This window comes from Siphateles boraxobius, unplaced genomic scaffold (genome assembly GCF_051911475.1).
Source record: "Siphateles boraxobius isolate OS27281-9 unplaced genomic scaffold, OSU_SipBor_1 6, whole genome shotgun sequence".
Taxonomy (NCBI): Eukaryota; Metazoa; Chordata; class Actinopteri; order Cypriniformes; family Leuciscidae; genus Siphateles; species Siphateles boraxobius.
In genome coordinates, this window is record NW_027509186.1 from 41005056 (window position 1) to 41028354 (window position 23299).

General features: G+C 38.6%; 1 protein-coding gene across 1 annotated transcript in view; it reads right to left on the reverse strand.

Annotated features, from left to right (window-relative positions):
- The window catches only part of dync2h1 (dynein cytoplasmic 2 heavy chain 1), a 115120-nt gene that overhangs the window by 52969 nt on the left and 38852 nt on the right, over nt 1-23299 (reverse strand). Inside the window, exons 36-61 of the mRNA XM_077207100.1 lie at nt 21996-22219; nt 21320-21429; nt 21036-21235; nt 19330-19594; nt 18605-18812; nt 17853-17982; nt 17538-17693; nt 16955-17214; nt 16193-16439; nt 15955-16106; nt 14197-14341; nt 13671-13773; nt 12820-12981; nt 11963-12084; nt 11321-11569; nt 10150-10258; nt 9937-10050; nt 8921-9063; nt 8735-8813; nt 7917-8077; nt 5037-5174; nt 4836-4949; nt 3235-3395; nt 2784-2907; nt 1631-1752; nt 1465-1551 (exon numbers count right to left, since the gene is read on the reverse strand). Of these exons, the coding sequence (XP_077063215.1) occupies nt 1465-1551; nt 1631-1752; nt 2784-2907; nt 3235-3395; nt 4836-4949; nt 5037-5174; nt 7917-8077; nt 8735-8813; nt 8921-9063; nt 9937-10050; nt 10150-10258; nt 11321-11569; nt 11963-12084; nt 12820-12981; nt 13671-13773; nt 14197-14341; nt 15955-16106; nt 16193-16439; nt 16955-17214; nt 17538-17693; nt 17853-17982; nt 18605-18812; nt 19330-19594; nt 21036-21235; nt 21320-21429; nt 21996-22219 (4085 nt within the window). The remainder of the gene's footprint in view (nt 1-1464; nt 1552-1630; nt 1753-2783; nt 2908-3234; nt 3396-4835; nt 4950-5036; nt 5175-7916; nt 8078-8734; nt 8814-8920; nt 9064-9936; nt 10051-10149; nt 10259-11320; nt 11570-11962; nt 12085-12819; nt 12982-13670; nt 13774-14196; nt 14342-15954; nt 16107-16192; nt 16440-16954; nt 17215-17537; nt 17694-17852; nt 17983-18604; nt 18813-19329; nt 19595-21035; nt 21236-21319; nt 21430-21995; nt 22220-23299) is intronic.

A 23299-nucleotide genomic window follows, 5' to 3' on the forward strand; every position in this document is an offset into this window, starting at 1 on the left:
TCGTTCTTTTGGGGAGTTTGTATTCATAGTTTTACATGTTATACATGTTTTACAGCAAGTTGACTTAACTGTATTGTTATATAATTGTTGGCACTGGCACTTATTAACACTAAATGGGTAAAAATTGCAATAAATAGACTTAGTTTTGGAGCCAAATGTTGGAGTTGGAACAAATACCTGTTTTTTGTGAGAAATAAAAGCCAAATGCTTGATCATTTTACAGCCACATCATTTTTGTTATGCATTATTTGTTTTGGTTGTTTAAAAACACACAAAAAATCTATCCGATTAATCGATCGATTAAGTGCTAGATTAATCGATTACAAAAAGAATCGATAGCTGCAGCCCTATAATGATCCATAATGAATTTACTTCCAGTATATTTTGTTAATTAAACAAACGGAAGTTATTTGGCAATAAATGTTGCGATAGAGTTTGTAATTCGCTTTGCCTTTTCTCGAGTTGTGTAAAAGCCTTTAAGGTTGTCACATCAGCGCTGTGTTTATTCTGACATGTGTGGTTTATAAAAGAATTCTGCGCTGAATTTCAATGTTTCCAATTACTGTAGATCTCGCTGCGATGTTATTAATTCTACGGTGAATTCAAAAGCTTTCTCACTGGATCTTCCAGCGCTGGGTAATAACAGTGGCGCGTGATCGAGATCGGCCCACGAGTAAACCTCAGCTCAAACGAATAGCGCAACAACAAAACCCAGATTAGCGCAGTTTCGTTTCACTTTCGTTTGGCGTTTGCTGTTTCTCGTATGTAGGCTAACAGAAGTTGCAGCTCTTGTCGCCGTTTGATCGCCGTCTGGACCCCTACTTGCATAAAGTGTGGCTCTTGTCCAGGTCCTCTTCCCCTTCAACTTCACAAAGCCAAAGTTACGCTAGATTTTAGGGTGTCTACAGATATAAACAAGTTAAATTTAAGACTTTTTAAGACCTTTTTAATGCCACTTTAAATGAAATTTAAGACCAAACCTGTGATGGAAATACACATCATATTACATACGTATGTAATATTTAATGTTTAACCTAAGTAATTGAAGTAATTTAATATTAACTACTTGTTTATTAAACTAAAATCAATGTAACATTTGCAATCGTGAGAATATTCAGTCATGTTATGTTACTTAACTGTTATAAATAAAAACTCAACATTGAAATTTTTTACCTCAGGATGTTTTTTCTGTGAGTTTTTTCTGTGTGCCGTTATGCTCATTTGTTTTGATTTCTCACTATAAAATCCCTCACAGACATTGGCAGTCTCAACAGCGCTACCAGAAATACATTATCATTATCAATCGCTGTTTATGTAATAAAATCAGAATCATTCTCGCGATTCAATGCTTCACTGGTTATGGAGAAATTTTAGTGGTAATGTGACCAGAAATATTTAAGACCAAAACGCTAACGCCAAACTCTACTGGACTCAATTGCGAGTGTATTTTCCCACGACTCTTACTTCTCCTTCAGCTCCAGAACTTTCTCTCCCACAGAGTTCAGCTCCTTCTCCAGCCGGTTCTTGCGGTTCTCTGTCTTGCGCAGGTTCCTGGCAGAAAACAGAGAGAACGCGTCAGAAACAAGCCGTCAGTAAAGGTCCAGCATGCTTTGCTCGTGTGTGTACTGACTCCATCAGGCCCGAGTGCTCCGTCTCCAGCGGCTGGATCCTCTCCAGGACGTGTGAGTACTGAACGTTGGCCTTTACCCATACGGCCAGAGGAGCAGCGGCTGCACTCGCGCGCTTCGCGTTCTTCAACACAACAACTGACCGTTAGATGATTGCTCACCGTCACATCTACACAATGCAAGGTGAGGTAACCACGCAGAAGAGCATTCATTATGAACAGGACTTTACTCTGAAGTGGATGTGTGTGAAAACATTTCACCCCAAATTTCTCCAAAGAATTTTTTTTTTTTTTTTTTGAGAAAATGAAGCACACTTAATCCTAATTACTCATCTGCAATGCGCTTAGACTATTGATATGTTACATTTTTTCTGTAATTCTTATATATAGTGATTCATGTTTTTTTTTCTTCACATTAATAGTGATTCTGATTTTTTACATTGTTTAGTCTCTTCTGTTCACCAAGGCTGCATTTATTTGATCAGAAATACAGTAAAAACTGTAATATTGCTAAATATTATTACAAGTTGAAATCAATGTGAATATATAGTAAAGTGTAATTTATTCCTGTGATCAAAGCTGAATTTTCAGCATCATTACTCCAGTCTTCAGTGTCACATGATCATTCAGAAATCAGTCTAATATGATGATTTGATGCTCAAAATTTTTTTTAAAGATTATTATCCATGTTGAAAACAGTCGTGCTGCTTCACTTTTTTGGGGAAACAGTTTCTTTTTCAGGATTCTTTGATGAACAGAAAGTTCAAAAGAACAGCATTTATTTGAAATAGAATCTTTTGTAACATTATAAGTGTCTTTATTGTATTGTATTTAATTGAGTCCTTGCTGAATAAAAGTGTTTATTTCTTTAATAAAAGTTATCTTACCCCAAACTTTTGAAAAGTAATGTAATTTAAAGCCAGAAATATTAAAGTTTGAGAGCTGTTTTTTAATGGGAATTTGGGTGGAAAATATGCTTAACTTTAACGAAAATAATGTAAAAAAATATATTTTCTTTAAAGGTGAAGTGAGGCAAATCTGTGATTTGGTGAAGAAATGACCCTGCATTAGAAAATCAATGTTTTTGACAATATTTGTGAGATTGTAAAAAGTGTCAGTTCAGTGTCTATGTACAATGTGAGCTTGTTTCTCTAACCTTCGGGTCAAACGATGCCTTGTTTCTATGCAGAAGCTCCTCGACACTCTGTCGGATTTCGTGCGTGATGTTGCGCGCGTCAAACGTGACGATGTCTTCCCTCACTCCTCGCTTGGCTAAGAAACTGACGTTTACAAACACTCCATTAGCTCTTCAATTATTCCACTAATGTAATGTTTTAACCAAAAGCAAATGACCTTACGTCTCCACACGCCTATTTGCAATGAAAATGCTCTAAATTAAAATCATCAATTAGTCTAGAATGAGGCTGGATTCATTTAGCCTGAAGAGTATGAAGGGTGTAATAAGCAATATGACAGTTTCATTTCCCGGGAAGAGATAAACACCATAAATAAAGGCAGGATTAATTCTGTTTCAGCCATTAAAGGGTAATATAAAGCATGAATAATGACAGAGCGGCTCCCACTCACATCACGTGTGTCTCTCTCACCTCTTCATGCTGACCCAGGACGTGTCAAATATTCCCATGAGCCTCAGCACCCCCTCCAGGATGTCTCTGATGACGTCGGGTGGCATTCGCAGCGACCGGATCTCGGAAAGCGACTCTGATTTTATGTTTCCTACTGCCTGCTTCGCCTCGTCGACCAGGGGCTGAGCGCACACACGCACACACATATACACACACACACACACACACGCACATACATACATACATACACACACACACGTGCGCAGACAAACACACACACACACACACATACACATACACACATATACACACGCACATACATACATACACACACACACACACACGTGCGCAGACAAACACACACACACACACACATACACACACATATACACACACACACACACGCAAATACATACATACATGTATACATACACACACACGTGCGCAGACAAACACACACACACACACATATACACACACACACACATACATACATACATACACACACACACACACGCAGACACACACAGACACACACACACACATGCAGACAAACACACACACGCAAGCACACACACGTAGAGAGACAGACACACGCAGACACACACAAACAAACACACACACACACGCAGACACAAAAACACATGCAAACAAACACACACACACACACACACAAGCACACACGCAGACACACACAGACAAACACACACACACGCAAGCGCAAGCACACACACACGTAGACAGACAGACACACGCAGACACACACACACACACACACATGCAGACAAACACACACACGCAAGCACACACACGTAGAGAGACAGACACACGCAGACACACACACACAGAAACACACACACACGCACGCACACGTAGACAGACAGACAGACAGACAGACACACGCAGACACACACAGACAAACACACACACACACGTAGACAGACAGACACACGCAGACACACACACACACACACATTCATACACAGAGACACGCAAGCACACACACACACACACACACAGAAACACACACACACACACGCACGCACACGTAGACAGACAGACAGACACACGCAGACACACACACACAAATAAAAAATTTAACAAACAGTGATAGTCAACACTAATGAAAACTACATTAAAAACAAATTGAAAATAAAACAGAACATCTAAATTAAAAAAATAAATATTTACATATTTTCAAAATATATATTATTATTATTTATCATTATCATTAAAATATTATAAATCATTAAAAGTATATTATATTGCTATGAATATAATTAAAAAGTAAAAAAAAAAAAACAGAAAAAAAACAATAATAACCCTGGATGTTTTAATTAATATTTTGAATAAGATTTTATTTTTGTGTTGTCTGTTTTCACTTTAATTTTAGTTAAAATCGGAGTAATTTGTTAGTGTTTTTGTCTCTTTTTTTAATGTTTATATAGTTTTTATTAAGTTTTATTTGTTAATTTTATTTTAGTACTCCAAGTTAAACTAAATAAAATAGAGAAAAGTTGCCTTGACGAACTAGCTTTTTTTAATATTTAATTTGATTTCTTTTATCGTTTATTATGTTTCGAGAGTAAGTCAGCAATAATAACCCAGACAGACGTGCTCACCTGAACCTCTCTGAGCTCCTCGTCTATTTTCTTCTTCCGCTCTTCCGTCTTGGAGACTTCCTGTGCCATTCTCTCTTTGATCTTCTCCATCTCCGTCTTCTGGTCACTGGCGTTCTGAAACGCACCACATGTAAAGACCCTGAACAGCTTCACGCTGCGTGTTTATTCACACACGTGTCTCAAACACACACACACACACACCTGCATTGAGACGGTGATTTCCTGCAGGGCTGCATCCGCCTCGGCTTGTTTGGTCTTTAATAAGTTGCTCTGCTCGGCCGCCCGCCTCTTCAGCTCATCCACCAATGCCTTCGCTTCATTCAGCTTGGCCACGCCCGCCTGCAGTCACATGACAACTGTTACGACCCAGTCTTTTTATTCTCTACCTCAGTGGTTCTCAAAGTGTGGGACGCAAGGATACAGCATGGGGAGCCCCGGCGTTCAAGTGCTTGACTAGCGGTTAGCGCTCTGCCTTAATAAAGCGGCACTGAACTACAATTACACCGAATCGTTCTTCTTCAGACCGACTTGTCACCATTGGAACAAGCCCAACATAGAATCGACGAATCACAAGCAAGCAACTCCGCTTCGGTGCATTCCAGTGAGAATCTGAGCTCGTGATTTGAGGCGCTGTCATATAGTGTTGTCACGATACTAGAATTTCTAACTTCGATACGATACCTTGAAAAATATCGATATTCGATACCATTTTCGATACCACAGAGAAAAAAACTGCCACATTATTAAGGGGGTCTTTTTTTTATTTAAAGCTAAATATTACAAGTCTAGAACATGACAATGAGGTATATTTTACATGAACAAAAATGTCCTGAGTTCTATCTGTTAATATTTTTTCATTGGACCAGAGCTAACATGATCCGTTGTGTTTTTATTACCTACTGTTATCAAAGATTAAAATATACTGTAACAAATGCATTGGTCATCGGTCATAAATGCTGGTTAATACATTAACTTAATTTGATGAACAGATTTAAACGCAAACGTGTGTGCATCACACGCGGAAACAATGCTCACTGGATCAGCATCTAGTCAAGTTACCTTTATTTATATATTGCTTTTAATAATACAGATTGTGTCGAAGCACTTAACTGTATCAAATTGGAGGATAGAGTGTCAGTAATGTATAATAATAAGGTTAAACATTCAATTTTCAGTTAAAGGCATTTCATTATTGAATTCAGAGATGCCATTGTCTAGCTCAGTTTAGTTTAATTAGTATATGTGTAATCAAATTGATGATAATCGCTAATGAAGGCAAATTGCAGAATTAAATAATAATTTTTGAATAAAGTTAAACAGACACAAGTTAATTTACATCTGACCACAGTTACAATATTTACTTGTCTACGATTCCTCAGTCAGATTATGTTAACTTTAAGAATTACAGTGAAAAAACGAAACACAGACTCATATCAACAACAATACTAGGCCATCTTGGTTAATGTTTCAGAAAAGTTAAATGAGAAGAGTTACAGTGTTTTAGGATGTTTTTAGCAGTGGTGCAGGTCTGTCTAAAAAACAAACACCCCTGATGCTGAGCATATGCTTGCTAAATGGTACCCCTGGAGCCAATTCCTTAAGTCTGTTTTCATCTATAAAATAATTTTACAAAATGAGTGATGAGAGGGATATTGATAGTCAAACAATCTTTTGGGTACCCGCAGCCCGCTCGCAGTGTGAAGCGCGTGTCCGCGCTATTCTCCGACATGCCCGCTCGCGGTGTGTAGCGCGTGTCCTGTCCACGCCATTCTCCGACTCCGACATGCCCGCTCGCGGTGTTCTTTATCAATCAACCAAAGCCGGTCGCGGGGACGCCGCACTCGCCATCTTTCCATTCACTTTTGCTATTTAACCAGAGCGAATGAGACGAGTGCGTCACGTGTGGTGTTTGTCAACGCGCCTTTGGAGAGAAGTGAAAGTGACTGCTCGGCTAGTATTGGTGTATCGATACTTCGGGAAATTAGTATTGGTACCGTTCAGATATTTCAGTATCGATATTTATCGAAATATCGATATTTTTGACAACACTACTGTCATATATTTGCGCTTTTATATATTCTTCAGTTCATCCAAAGCATCAATGAAATATTTAAATGATTTTGTTTATTTAAAAGTTCAGTTCTGTATTATGACTCTCTCTTGCTGTTATATGAAATAATGACATTACAAACTATTGCAGGTGTTTCTCAATGCAGGTTTTTATTTTTTTATCTTTCTGTTTTTATTTTAATTTTATTTTTTCGGGGGGTGCCAGATTTTTTTAAAGGTTTAAAGGGGGCGCGACGAAAAAAGTTTGAGAAGCACTGCTCTACCTGATGGTGGCAGTATATCATTCGACTGTGACGTCACTGTAATTGTATCATTGATGGGTGGATAGTATAAATGTTTTGACCGATTTACCCAACGTTACTTCCTCTTGTGGAACGTAGTTGTTTGCTCCAATTTGTTCTATTACTACCAACATTCATTACCCCATTGGACTATTATTTTCTCTTGTTTATTTAAATCCCTAGACATTGTGTTATATTTCTATTTTTCCTTAATAATCTTGCAATCCAAACCGTTTGTTTGTCTGTGTAATCCTCTTTTCTGTACGTTCACACCGCCGCCGACTTGAGCGACAAAGAAGCTCTGGCCGCCCTGCCAAGGACGCTTGTCAAAAAGTACGGGGAAGCTTGTTGACGCTTTGGCCGCTCTGACGTAGCAGAGAAGTGTCACAACATGAAATGTAATAAACAGAAAAAACAAGCAATATATTGAAGAAACCTTTTATAATGACAGCATTTTTATTTTTTGTTTCTCCGGAATCAGCATATTCCGATTGGTTGCTGGCTTTTGCCGCTGCTTGCCGCTGAACACAGCTCATTACCATAAAGTTGAGCTACTTTGAACTTTAGCTCAAAACGGCCAAAACGCGACGCCGATGGATTTGACGCTCCTGGCAGCTTCCATTGAAAATGAATGACTTCCGGTAGCTTTGGAAGCACAAGTCGGCTGCGGTGTGAACATACAGTTAAAACGAGCTGTCAAACACGAGCTGGAGCTCCTGAAGCTGCTCACCTGTAGATGCTGTTGTTTGTGGGTCAGCTCCTTGCGTTTGGAGCTGTAGATGGACTGGTACACCTGCAGAAAGCTCAGGTATTGACTCGGAGTGGCTCCGAATTCCCGACACGACTCGTGGATCGCCAGGAAGGACCGATAGAGCTCTGCATGCACGGATGCTGAAAGACAACCAATCAGAGAGCAGTTTAAGAACCTTTATCCTTCCCTCGGGTGATATTGACCCGAAAATAATTTTTAAATTTTATTTTTAAATTGAGTGTTCATCAGAGAGGTTAAGACCCTACGACTTTTGTCACACTTGAACCACGAATACACAAAAATAAACATATAGAAAAACCTAAAAATGCTCAAAATTCAAACTAAAAATGCTAAAACGTTACCATAATTTTTTTTTATAATGTCTACATGTGTATCTGAATGCATACTGAAGAAAAACTGACTTTAGGACCCAGAGAAACAGCTCATTTGCTCCATATAGAGCTTTAAGGCCCTCTAGTGGATAGAGTTATGAAATATTATGTTATATATTTTTTTCCCCACAAGAGGTCTGCAAAGATTCCTAATGTAAGATATTTTAAGCTGAATTTATTGATCAAATCTAGTAATTAAAAGGCAAATAAAAATAAAAAATAACAAAAATACCCCCAAAAAAATTGCATAAAAACAAAAAATATTATCAAAATGAAATAAAATAAGCTTTATAGACAAAAAAAAAGAAGTGTAATTTTAGGGCTTCGGGTCATTTTGAAACGCAAGAGAAGGATGTTAACATCCACGTACAGCCTAAGTACACTCGCTTTCCTTCAACAACATACCAGATTTCTTCTTCTTCTTCTCTCTTTCTCCATTTTTCTCATCTTCTCCTTCCATCCTTGACAGCAACATCTCTGGGATCTAAAAAAAAAAAAAGAAGAAGAAGAGAGTCACATGACCAGAGAGATGGCCACTAAAAGAATGAATAAATACAGATGTGACTGAAATGACACTGTTTGTCAGGTGACCTTCTTCATACTGCTGTCGGACCAGCCCTGCATCCACTGCACTGAGCACTTCCTGTAGAGGGCTGGGTTACTCTCGCAGTTAATGGTGAAGTGCTCGTTAGTGCAGTCCATGATCAAAACCACATGGAGGTTCTGCTGAACGCCTGCACAAACACACAAAACACTGTTATTTATATACTATTATAGTCTTTATTTATATCTTTAATTTGCTTTTATTTATTGTTATTTTAGTTTTAGTCATTTTAATCCTTCGACTTAAACTTATTTTAGTTATTTCAGTTAGTTGCAAAATGTTTTACCAAATGTTCATATTTTACTCTATTTCAGTTTTTTTTTTAATAATAACAATACTCACAAAATGCACACACACACACGCGCGCATACACGTTGATAGTATTAGTTTTGTGGCTTGTTTTTAGTATTGTGGTCACTGGAAAAACAAAAACTTTTAGCAGATTTACAAATTTAAAATACACTTTAATCTTTCGTTCCAGAAACATCGATCAAAAGCATTTGTATGCAAATCTTTGTCCAATAACATGTTCTGCAGGATGAGGACACCATCAGCCGTGGCAAGTATAAAATATGAATTACATTAAAGTCTATTGACATTTATTGAAACATTTTCACCCAAACATTTACATTTATGTATTTAGCAGACACATTTTTTCTAAAGTGACCTATGTAACATTCAAGGTATAAAATAATTACATTTAAATAAAATATTTGTATTAACTTGATCAAATGTAATAAATAAAATCTTTAACAGAATTATAAAATGTATTGAATTAGTAAACAATAATATATAGCTAATGTCACCCACCTAAACATTTACATGTATGCATTTATGTACGCTTTTAACTAAAGTGACATATTGGTGATGTTGCAATGTGAAATGCATCAACACAGAAGAGCAAAATTTGCTTGTCAAGACATTTAATGGAATGTCACAACAAGCAATTGTGTGTGTGTGTGTGGGTGTGTGTGTGTGTGTGTGTGTGTGTGTGTGTGCTTACGTTGGGAGAAATAGTTGATAATCGGGCCGGTAAACCCATCCTGTGACGCCTGATCTTTCAGAGATGATAGTAGAGGCTCCAACTCTTCAGTAGAGTACAAACCTGGAACTTCACCTGTTACCAACATAAAACATGATTTAGTGATGATACTGTATGTAGCAAAGTTTCGTATTTTGATTTTGTTAGGCAATACACAGCGAGGTTTGAACCGACCTGACGACAAAAGGCTATTGACCATCTCCAGGAAGGACAGATGAACAAACTGATGATCTTCTAACAACAAAACAACCTGCTGACCGTCCACAACGACCCACTGCATGACCTACAGACAGAGAGAGACAGAACTAAACTATGAGAGCTATTCTTATCTTGTCTGAATGTAGGTACAAATGTACAAAAGGTTTTTTTCTTGTATATGTAAATGTATTCAGGTATTTGTTTACTGATTGCTTTATTGATTATTTGTTCATTGCTTATGTAATGGCCAATGATTTGGCAATACTGTACAAGTCATGCCAATAAAGCACATTTGAATTTGAGAGAGAGAGAGAGAGAGAGAGAGAGTTCACATTAGAATGGCTATATAAATACAATAAAGAAAGAAAGAAAGAGAGAGAGTGAGTTTGAATGACGCCATGTGTTATTAGCTGGCTTTTGCTACTCTAAGCAAATGCCTGAAGTTTGTATTTTGAGCACTTCTTGCGTTGTTTTTGCCTCTTCATGATGACTCGCTTGCTTTAGGCCGTGTGTCCTCCAAAGCGCTTTTAGCCAGCAGAAAACGCTGGACGCTCTGCTGAAAACGCCTAGCTGTGGGCGCTTGAGAGCGTTTTGGCAGCGCTGCGTTTTTTCAGTTGAGACGATTCGTTGCTATGATACAGAATAACCGCAGCACAGTTTACTTGTAACTGATTTCGCAGATAATTTGTTTCATACTACAAATTTATTTTTCATCCATTTTGTTCGGTTAGCTCTGCTGGTTGATGTCGTTGTACAGAAAGGATGTTGTGACCACAGTTGGTCAGTGTGGTATTTGTCCCGCCCCTCCTCCACTGTGATTGGATGGTTGGGTAAAAAGTGACAGTAATGAGCGCTGCGTTTTACCCAAAGTTGAAAATTTTTCAACTCTCGGCGACCAGTAAAAAACGCCGGGCGCTCAGCGCTTCAGAATGAAAAAAAACACTCAGCGCCTCGTTACACTCATGGCGTTTTAAAAACGCGGCACTCCCATTGAAAACAATTGAAAAAATACGCCAGCTGCGTGAAAAAATGCTTTGGTGGACACACGGCTTTGTCCAAACCCACTTACAAATGAGGACTAAAGGCGCCTGCTAAATGACTAAATGTAAATGTAGCTAGCAGAGCGTCAGCATGGACTGAGACTTACAGTTTTCAGGTCAGATTTGAAGTGTTTGAGCGAGTACGAGCGTGAGATTTTAGGAGTGAAGAGAGTCGCCCCGTGCATGTGACTGACGACACATGTAGCCGTGCGCCTGCCGACGCCGCTACGTCCCGCGAGCAGCAACGACCCGCCCGGAGAGCTCAGGACACGGTCCACTCGAGACATGTAGTCCAGCACCTCCGGAAACAACAGGATGTCCAACTCACGGTTATCACGACCGTACAGAACTATTCCCTGATGAGACACAAAACACGATCATGTGCTCAAAATAAATAAACATATTTACATTATGGTAATTTGAGTTCATTAAGATAATGCTAGCACTTTACGTTAAGGTACATTAGTTAACTACCTTAGTTAACATGAACTAAGAATGAACAATACTTCTAAAGCCTTTATTAATCTTAGTTAATATTAATTTCAACATTTACTAATAGGTTATTAAATTCAATGGTTGTATTTGTTAACATTAGTTAATGCACTGTGAACTAACATGAACAGCTGTATTTTTATTAACTAACATTAAGGAAGATTAATAAATGCTGTAACCAAGATAATGCACTTTAATCGTGAAAAACTGGAGGAACTGACTATGAATATGTGTAATAATTGTATTTCCTTTCTTACCTTGTGTATGATCTCTCTGAGGTCACTGGCGTTGAGACGGGCGAGTGGTTTGCCGTGTGGCGGGAGAGGCTGACCAGGGGAACAACCCTCATGAGACGCCGCCCATGTTACAAAGTACGTATCTGTGGTACAACAACACACACATCAACAATCAAAGGATCCAATCCAGGCTGCATTTATTTGATCAAAAATACGGTAACATGGTGAGAACGTGAAATATTATTACAATTTAAAAGAACTGTTTTCTATGTGAATTACTCCAGTCTTCAGTGTCACATGATCCTTCAGAAATCAGTCTAATATGATGATTTAATGCTCAAAAAAACATTTTTTGATTATTATCAATGTTGAAAACAGTTGTGCTGCTTCATATTTATGTGTTTTCAGGATTCTTTCATAAATAGAAAGTAGAACAGCATTCATTTAAAAAAAAAAAAAAGATGGTAACACTTTCTATGAAGTCCATGCTTATAATGAATTATAGCTCCATTTATACTTATTTATAAGTATTACTATTCTACAAATATATTTATAAAGACTCATTAAGGCCTATACTGGATTATAAGAACAGTTATAGTTACATATACATTATTTTAATAATTACTTGTAAGTCATGCATTCGCTTTTTCAATGTGTATGCTCATACTTCATACTTCAAACTATAATTCATTATAAGCTTCATTGTAACAAAAGTCATTTTGTGACATTATAATGTCTTTACTGTGGCTTTCGATCAACTGAATGCATCCTTGATGAATTTGAATGGCAGTGTAAGTGTGTGTGTGTGTGTGTGTGTGTGTGTGTGTGTGTGTGTGTGTGTGTGTGTGTGTGTGTGTGTGTGTGTGTGTGTGTGTGACCTGTCATGTTGTCAAGTGTGTCCGAGCCCCAATCGCCCCTGATGACGGAGGACAGGATGTTATCGAACACATTCATATCTTTAGAGGACACGATCCGGTCCCTGAACAGACGCCGGGCTTCATACGCCACCACCTCGAGGACTGAGTCTACAGCGGATTTACCTGTACCCACAAACACACACAAAACACGTGTTTAGTAGCATGGAAAGAACCTCACAGACTTCTAAGCTTATTTTAACCAGTACACCCAATTCCAAACACCTTTTAGCAAGTCGACATTTGAAATAAAAGTCACTAAATAAGCTAATGGCTCTAAAACCTAAGACAACATTTTAAAGCATCATAGATGTACTTCTGACAGAAAGACTGTTCCAAAAGATAGGCATGAAACATTGTGCTGCCTTATAAGGTACGTCATTTTAGCCACAATTTAAGGCGGCATAAATTCACTGTGAATAGTATAAATTGATTTCAAATATTATATTTAATTCAATCCTGATCAGTATCAACAGTTACACATTTAGCAGTTTTTGCTTTTATTCATACTGACTTATTTTGCATTACATTTGATCAGTTCATGCATTCCATGGGAATCGATCCCATGATTTTAAGATACAGGAATGCATTGAAAATAAAAGGCATGAACGTAAACGCTTCTGCCCTTCAACAATGTTTCAAATGAGTCACTTCTGAGGCTTCAATAAGGGTTCTGCCTCAGACGCTGGCAGACAGTGATGTGTTTCACTAGTGTTTGAAACTTATTTTATTCCTATGTTTTTGGGGACACTGAGGTGTCAGTTTTGGGTTGTGTTAGTGCATTAGTGCTGGTTTAATGAATGTATTGAGTTCACCTGCACTCAGGTCGTATCGCAGCAGATTCAGGACCCACTGTGTGAGCAAACACGGGGTGAACAGGTAATGACTGTGATCATCTACCGAGAATTTAGCCTTCACCTAAAACACAAACACACACACACACACACACACACACACACACACACACACACACACACACACACGTCAACACTTACAATATCATACAGAAGTATGGAGTCTCTTTTTTTGAAAGAAATTTATACTTTTGTTCTTCAAGAATGCATTGAATGTGTACTACGGTACACCCAAAGCGCTTTACAATCATATCAGGGGATCTCTAATAATAAATTACAGGAATAAATTACATTTTAACATATAGAAAACAGCTATTTTAAACTGTAATAATATTTCACAGTTCTTACTGTATTTTTGATCAAATAAATGCAGGCTTGGTGAGCAGAAGAGACAAAAATGTTTACTGACCCTAAACTTTTGAACGGTTACATCACATTTACACATTGACATCAATACAGACACCTTCATATGCCAATCACATCTGACCTGCTCGTAGACTTGCACCAATGAGCCGGCGAGCTGGTGGATCTTCCCTGCAGAGCTCCAGGTTGGATCATTACCCAGAGTCCTCTGCAGCACGGGTTTCAGGTATGCGCTATAGATGGTCTGCAGCTGCTCTCTGTCTGGATAACTACAGGAGAGATGAATTAGTGTGTGTGTGAGTGAGTGTGTGTGTGTGTGTGTGTGTGTGTGTGTGTGTGTGTGTGTGTGTGTGTGTGTGTGTGTGTGTGTGTGTGTGTGTGTGTGTGTGTGTGTGGCTTCTTAAACATTTTTGGGGACAAATTTGTACCCAAAAGTGTGATAGACCTTACAAAACCACCCAAAACTTCCTTTTGAGGTTGTCCTCATAAATGCAGAAAGTCGTCTGTTAGGGTTAGGGTGAGGTTATAGTATTTATAACTAGCTTCTTATAAAAGTAATGGAACTCAAAGCAATGTCCCCATTTTATGGAAGCTTGTTTAAAAATAAAAAAGGCAATTGTGACTTTTTATCTCAAAATTGCAATTTCGAGAAAAAAAGTGAGATTTGTGAGATAAAAAGTCGCAATTACTTCTTGTATTTTTGTATTCCATGGCGGAAACAACAACAACAAAGAATTGAGATATGTAAATTCAAAATTCCAAGGAAAAAAAGTCAGGATTGCAAGATGATAACTCTGAATTCTTAGAAGGAACATTTATAAGATCTCTAAACTTGCAATTGTGAGAGAAAAAAAGTCTGAATTAGACTTTAGAGATATTACCTTTTATTTGTATTTTTTTATTCCGTGGTGGAAAAAACGCCCACACCATTTAGATTCCATATAATTTAGATATCTAAGTGCACATGTGTAAGTGTGTGTATCAGTACTGGGGCTGAAACGATTCATCGAGTTACTCGATTAACTCGATTACAAAAATTCCTCGTTAAATTCCTATGACGCGCACTATACGCGCAGGGATCACACCGTAGCGCGTGATACATTTTGAATTTAGTTGGCGCGATGGCGGAGAGTAAAGATGTCCATAAATGGCAGAGAATGTCTAAAGTTTGGGATCGTTACAAACTTCAAAAGGACAACAAGGTGCAATGTGTCTACTGCAAAGTAGACCTGGCTTACCACAACAGTTCGACTTCAATGATTAGGCATCTGAAACGAAAACATCCACTCCATGCTGTTTCACCAAGCGTCGCTGAAACAAGGTAACGTAGCCTAAGCCTATACATTGATGTTCGCTGATTTTAATCCCATACTGTATTTGTAGCGATGTCGTGATGCGGTTTGACTAGATATCTTGTTTAGCTTTGATGTTTTAAAGTAGTAAACGCATTCACGTTCAATTGCAAGAGAGTATAGCCTAAAAAAAGGAACCCCTTCACACACACACGCGCGCGCATGCACCCTCGTCTCTCTCACGCGCCAGTCAGACCAATTGCGGCAATGCATCACATATGCTTAAACTTTAATGTAGCCACGCAACAATAATTTCAGCATGCATTCACTGTACACACCGGGACGTGATGGAGGAACAAATACTGTATTGCAGTCTCCAAATGTTGGAGCTGGAATAAATACCTGTTTTTTGTGAGAAATAAAAGCCCAATGCTTGATCATTTTACAGCCACATCATTTTCGTTATGCATTATTTGTTTTGGCTGTTTAAAAACACACACAAAAAAATGTATCCGATTAATCGATTGATTAAGTGCTAGATTAATCGATTACAAAAAGAATCGATTGCTGCAGCCCTAAACAGTACTCACTCAATGGTGCAGATGCGCACGATCGAGGTGAAGCGTGACGTGAGAGGGTGCCGCCCCACAGCGCCACCTGCTGACATTGAAGCCACGATCTGAATGTTCTCCAGCCCGACCCACTCCAGGTTCTCATCATAGAAGCCCTGATATGTCAAAACCTGTAGTGAAAAAAAATACTGTGAAAAACTGATTTGATGCAAGAAACCTTGATTGCACTAAAAAAAAAAAAGGTGTAGCATACGACCTGCTGCAGAAAGGCAATAATGTTGCTGGTGCCCCACTTGTCGGGTTTGGGCAGGTTGATGTCTTTGAGGTAGAGCACTAGTCTCTCACAGTCTTTGGGTCGGTACACACGTCCCGTGTTGGAGCTGATGATCAAACACATGTGCGAGAGCTTCTGCAGGACGTGACGGGAGGACGTCTGAGCGCTGCAGTGCACAACGGACACCTGTGTGGAGCGAAGCTGAGCGAAAGCACAGCGCAGGAGCATCCTGACACACACACACACACACATAGCATCGTATGAATTCATCTGTCATTTTGTGCATGTGTACTTGTATAAGCTGGGTTCAACAGTGTGTCTCACTAAAATTAGTGCTGGGCAACGATTAATTGCATCCAAAATAAAAGCTTGTGTTTACATAATATATGTGTGTGTACTTCGTATAATTATTTTGTATATATATATAAATACACACACATGCATGATGGTATATATTTAAGAAAAATGTGTTATTTATATATAAAATATTTATACAATCTAAAATATATATAAATATATATACAGTATATACATGCAAATATTACTTAAATATATACATGCATGTTTGTGTATTTATATAGATAAAATAATTATACACAGTACACACATATATATTATGTAAACACAAACTTTTATTTCGGATGCAATTAATCACTGCACAAGCACTAACTAAAATATATGCAAAATGATTATCTAACCTAATTAAAATGTGATGAAACATGTAAATGTGAATGTGTGTCATACCCTTTCCCGCAACCCTCCGGCCCCACCAGCAGGAACGGCTGCCTGTGATTGGACGAGAGCCACGGGGTGAAGAGGTCTAGTCCGCGCTGCATGTCAGGTGTGTGTATGACGGGGAGATTGTGTGGGTTACTGAGGTCCTCCTCACACACACCTTCCCCTCGCTGCAGCTCATACGCACACAGACGGCCAGACGCGGGGTCGTAATACGTGTCCAGAGGCTTACGAGGGTCAGGAGGGCTTTCTCTGGCCCAACTCAGAACCTAAACACATTCAGAAATAAAGGTACCGTAACCAAACCGCCTTTTATTTCTACTGGGCAGAGAGAGGATGGAAAATGACCATGAAAATTAAATAATGACTCTTTATGGTGCAAGAAACCTTGACTGACTAAGAGTGGACAACATAAAATGTAGATTTTGACCCCTGATCGAATCTCATTAAAGTTTCACTGCTGCTTCTTTAAAACTCAGGTTTTAAATTAGGACTCGCGTTAATCTAAGGGAGCGGCTCCTAAATTTAATGACAGGTGATAAGGCTGAGCAGGCATGAAATCACATTTCCCATAAATCAGGGCGGCTCTGACCTCCTTGGCGAACTCCTGGTGGCATTTGAGCGCGAGGTTTCCTCCCAAACCACGGATGAGTCCCACGACAAACTGTCCTCTCTCTCTGACTCCCCTCAGATGGGACAAACCGTTCAGCACCGTCCCGACCAGACTGGTGTCTACCACAAAATCACTCTGCAGAGAGACAGATGTGATGGTTATGATGACGTGAACATAAGTTAAAGGAGTGTGTGTGTGTGTGTGTGTGTGTGTGTGTGTGTGTGTGTGTGTGTGTGTGTGTGTGTGTGTGTGTGTGTGTGTGTGTGTGTGTGTGTGTGTGTGACGGGGCGGCACCTGTTTGAGAACCCATTCCAGAGCTCTGTGGAAATAATCATTGAGCCAGTTCTCCAGATTCATCCTGTTGTCTTCATCCTCCCTCTTCAGCCATGACTTCACGAGAGAGCCGACGTCAGTGTCTTCATCACTGCACCACACGTAAAATGCAATGGAACAAAAATGCAATGGAATAAAAATGTAATGGAATAAAAATGTAAACTGCAATGATATTTAAATATACATAAATGCTTGACTGCTTTTTGGGGATGGTACATGAGCAAACTGACAGCTGATTGGCTGATTTAAGTTGGATGAAGCTGTGCATCTTTTAGAACAAGCTGCAACCTTCCTGTCGCTCTCTCTTGAAACCAACACAGAAGTGACTTAAACTGCAATTCATCAACTGGCCACTAGACACCGGCTCCAGAAGAGAGTCAATGTTAAAATGCCCAACTTCACAGCAGAAATACGTTTACAGACTGGTCTATATAGCTAATTTTTTATAACTCATCCGTTTAAATTATATTGAGCCTTAAAGTTCTGCATAATTAAGGGCGTGGTCACTTGAGTGACAGGTGGATTGCCGCTGATGTCACTACTAGTCATTTGCCTGCTGTTTGTTAGCGTTTATCCGGGAGTGACCCGCTGCCAAGATGGCGACGGCCGGCTCCGCCCACTTTGGGCTTTAAAAATGCTCTTCAGAAACATACGGGTGACGTCACAGACACTACGTCCATATTTTTTTTCAGTTTATGGTTTAGAAGCGTTACCTGAGGAAGATCATGCCCATGCGGGAGATGGTGGCTGGGGAGGCGCAGCTCAGATCGTGGGTCTCAAACAGGAAGTTGACGTTGGGGCCGAATTGAATCCTCTCACCGCTGGGCATCGTAAGTAAGCGATTATCATCCAGCACAGAGTTTAATGACTCAATCCACTCTGGGTCAATGTCTCCATCGCATATAATCCATGAGCTCACCTCTGAAAGAGAAAGGAAAAAACAGAAATCTCAAATAAACTTAATTTCAACAGTGTGTATTGGGGATTAGCTGAGTGTGTTTGGTCTTGGTAAAGCGTAATGTTTGTGTTTAGTGTTCATTATCAATGTTGATGTGTATTTATTAGGGCTGTGCAACGATTAATCGCATCCAAAATAAAAGTTTGTGTTTACATAATATATGTGTGTACTGTGTATAATAAATTTGTATGTATAAATACACACACATGCATGTATATATATTTAAGAAAATAATATTATTTATATATGTAAAATGTATATATATACATAATATACATGCAAATATTTCTTAAATATATACATGCATGTGTGTGTATTTATATATACAAAAATATTATACACAGTACACAACTTTTATTTTGGATGCGATTAATCACGATTAATCGTTGCCCAGCACTACTATATAACATTCCCTGAAAGTGTGTATTTTGTGTTTGTTTGGTGTGTTACTGTATTTGGTGTGTGTGTATTAGTCCTCACCCTGTGGCTCTCGCACCACCTGTCGTGCGGAGGACGTCAGCACCCCGTCGGACCACTCTCGCGTGTCCATGTCGATGTGTCCCAGGAGCTGCTGGCGTGGCATGGCTTTTGGGTTCATTGTGTACTGTTTGACCACCCGGCCCATCTTACCCAGCGCCGCCCGCAGCATCCTCCACAGAGTGGACTTCCCCGCTCCACTGGGCCCGACAACCACCACACCCATCCTCTGCCGGAGCTGCTCGTACAGCTCCAGAGCCTTCTTTATCTACAAACACACACACACACACCTCAACATGACGGAGTTCTATGATGCGGAAAACGTGAACGGAATCATTGAACACACACTTCAACATGACGGAGTTCTATGATGCGGAAAACTTGAACGGAATCATTGAACACACACACTCTTCAAAATGACAGTTTTATGATGCGGAAAACGTGAACAGAATAATTGAACGCACAAACACATACACACTTCAAAATGAATGAGTTCTATGATGTGTGTGTATGATGCGGTAAACGTCAACGGAATCATTGAAAACATACACACACACACTTCAACATGACTGAGTTCTATGATGCGAAAAAAGTGAATGAAATTACTGAAAAGTGTCATAAAAATGTACAGTATAACGCAGAATGTCACCGATTTTGGCAAAGTTAGCATGAATAAATCAACAGTAGCGCTGTACACTGAATCAAACTGCAATATGAACTCGTGTCTGTGAATATTGAAGCAAATTTACATCTGAAGTCTGCATGATTGAGTGACGCAGTTTGATCTACTACACACACTGAAGCACGCGTGACGCTCGCGTTGTTTCAGGCATCTGCACGCTCACTATATGAGGACATGAACACATGAACTTCCTCTGCAGAGCCGCTCTGAGACTCTTCAACAGCATTTACACATTTCATTTGAGAAAAATATCATTAAATACACATAGAAACTCAAATGCCTTTACAACCAACTAAGTAAAAGTGTGGCTCAACTTGAAGAAATTATGAAAGAAATCCAGAAATATTAAGATGGAAAAAAAGGGATTAGGGAAAAGAAAAAATAATTTTAGAATTTCAAAGGGCTCTAAAAATTTAACTGCTAATAAATTGTGGTTAAAGTATATAAAGTATGTATATAAAGTATTAAGTAAATAAACTCTGGTTAAAGAATATGTTTCATTATTTCAATTAATTAAACATGTTTGCCAAAGTAATTGACACACATATATATATATATATATACATTCTTTTTTCTATTCCTCATCTTAATATTTCTGGATTTCTGTTGTAATTTCTTCAAGTTGAACTAAATGTTTACTTAGGTTGTCATAAAGGCCTTTGGGTTTCTGTGTATAATATATATTATATAAATAATACAATTATTATTTATTTTAAAAAGATTTTTTGCTTTTGTAAAACTAAATGAAAACATTCCAATAAGTCATTATAGGACAATCAAATAATAACAAAGACAAAATATACAGAAAGAAAATACAAATTCTTTATTACTAAAATTGAACTGAACCATAAAAATGGAAATCAGAAATATTACACAGAGGGAAAAAAAGCAATGCAAAAAATGTAAACTGAATAAAAAAATGGAATCTAGAAAAATGTAAATAGAAAAAACTAAAACAAAAATGGTACTTGGGGAAAAAAATAAAAGCGATTTCATAGAGCCCTAGGTAGGGTGCATAGGCAGGTACCTGACTGGGAATGATCTCCAGTCGTGCCTCTTCATACACAGACAGCAGGGCGGATTTGAGCGTCTCATATTCCACATCTTTAAAGTCGACTCCAGGAAACACGTCTCTGACCAGGGCATCAAACCGAGAGCTATCGGCAAACGTCAACTTTGACATTGTGTTTAACCTCAAAGCCTGAACCACTAACCAGCTCTCTTTCACTGCAGACAGACATGAGGAGAATATGGACGTGAATCGATCCTTGATCAACTTATGCGATTATTGATACAGTGAGAGTCTCTTACAGGGGTTGTTGTTCAGTCTCTGTAACTGCAGTAAACTCCCACAGCCTTTCAGGACCGTCTTTAGTGCACGTAAACCCCAGTCGTAGTGTTGCTGGGGCGTCAGCAGCTCTCTGAACACAAACACACAGATATTCACACGCATTTGATTACATATTGAAATATTATATTCATAAATAAATATCAAATTATTATATTAAAATGTATTATTTATACGCTAGTGTTCAAAAGATTTTTTGATGTCTTTGAAAGCTGCATTTATTTGATCAGTGAAAATAAGAAACTATAATTCCAAGTTTAAATAATTGTTATGTTTGAACACGTCAAAATGTAATTTATTCAGCATCATTACTCCAGTCTTCAGTGTCACATGATCCTTCAGAAATCAGTCTAATATGATGATTTGATACTCAAGAAACATTTATGATTATGGTTAATGTTGAAAACGGTTGTGCTGCTTCATATTTTTGTGGAAACCGTGATACATTTTATTTTTCAGGAGTTTTTGATGAATAGAACAGCATTCATTTGAAATAGAATCTATTAGATAGAATTATAAATGTCTTTACTGTCACTTTTGATCAATTTAATGCATCCTTGATCAATAAAGGTATTTATATATACTGTATACATCTTACCAACACCAAACTTTTGAACTGTAGTGTTATATTGCTTCTACCTGGCCAGATTGAATATTGCGACTAGTTTTCTTCCAAGTGCCTTTCCTTCCTTAAATCCCTCTGAATACAGGATGACCTCAGCGATGAGCTCGTTATCAGGACTCGTCATGGCAACCGGTCGGAAAAGCTGCTTCAGATTATCCGGCAACTTCTGCCGCCCTCCGTATCCTTTCCCCGCTGGGTTCAGAGTAATAAAGACGCCAGAGTTTGGGTCCAGTTCCACCTGAAAACACACACAGTCGCTCTCAGGCTCTTTTGTGTTGGTATGTGTCATGAACTGAAGCGTGTATAGCCCTATTCGGATGGGATTCACTTTACAAGGGTAGATGGAGTAATGTCATTTTACCACAGGACGTCTGTAATAATAATGGCCAATTCGCACGGGATAAGAGATCTCAGTAGAAGTCTTACGTTGTATTACGTTGCTTCCTGATATCACGTGCGCAAACACATATAACCTATATTTCTATATATAAAACAGTTATGTCCGGTCGAATGATGTATTAATGAATACATGGATTATGTTTAATTAATGGATTATGTTGGTAATAGGCACTTACTGAACGCTAAAACACGTTTCGTGCCTCTAACAAGTGCTTTCGATCTTATTTTTGATCTGAATGGTGTGTGTAAAACACTTGAGCTTTGCCACAGATTTGTCCCAGCGTCTAGAACGCAACAATGCTTTTTCAAACCTCCAAACGTGGAAAACTACTTTTAAACTATTAAACTAAAGAATATTTACGCACATATTGACAGCGGGTCTATTCGCACGGGATTAGTATCACCTGAGGTCATTTTTCCGGACCTTACAGAAGGTAAAAGTCGCTGTAATCTTTACTGACATTGATTACTGAGATGGCACATTCGGACGAGACTGAAATTCAATTCACGTTTATTTGTATAGCGCTTTTCACAATACACATCATTTCAAAGCAGCTTTACAGAAAGTGCTTGAGTCCACAGTATAATTTAGAGTCTGTTATCAGAGGAAACTGTCTAAGTTAAAGCTGCAGTCCGTAGTTTTTCCTCTTTGTCGCCCTCTCTGTTCGAAATCTGCAATTGATGAATCCTATGTGTTGAGGAGATTGTGTGGCTGTCAGTCACCGCTGGTGTGGACACTGGCATTCGCAATCACAGATTATACTTTTTGGAAGTATGACCAACATAAGAATTTTCACCGGAAAATGTCCTCTGAACAAGCAATTAACATCCACTTTGCATTGAATTGCATTGCAAAAAAAAGCATTGCAGTAAATCACGGTGATTAAATCTAACGATCGCTTATCATATCACGTCAAAC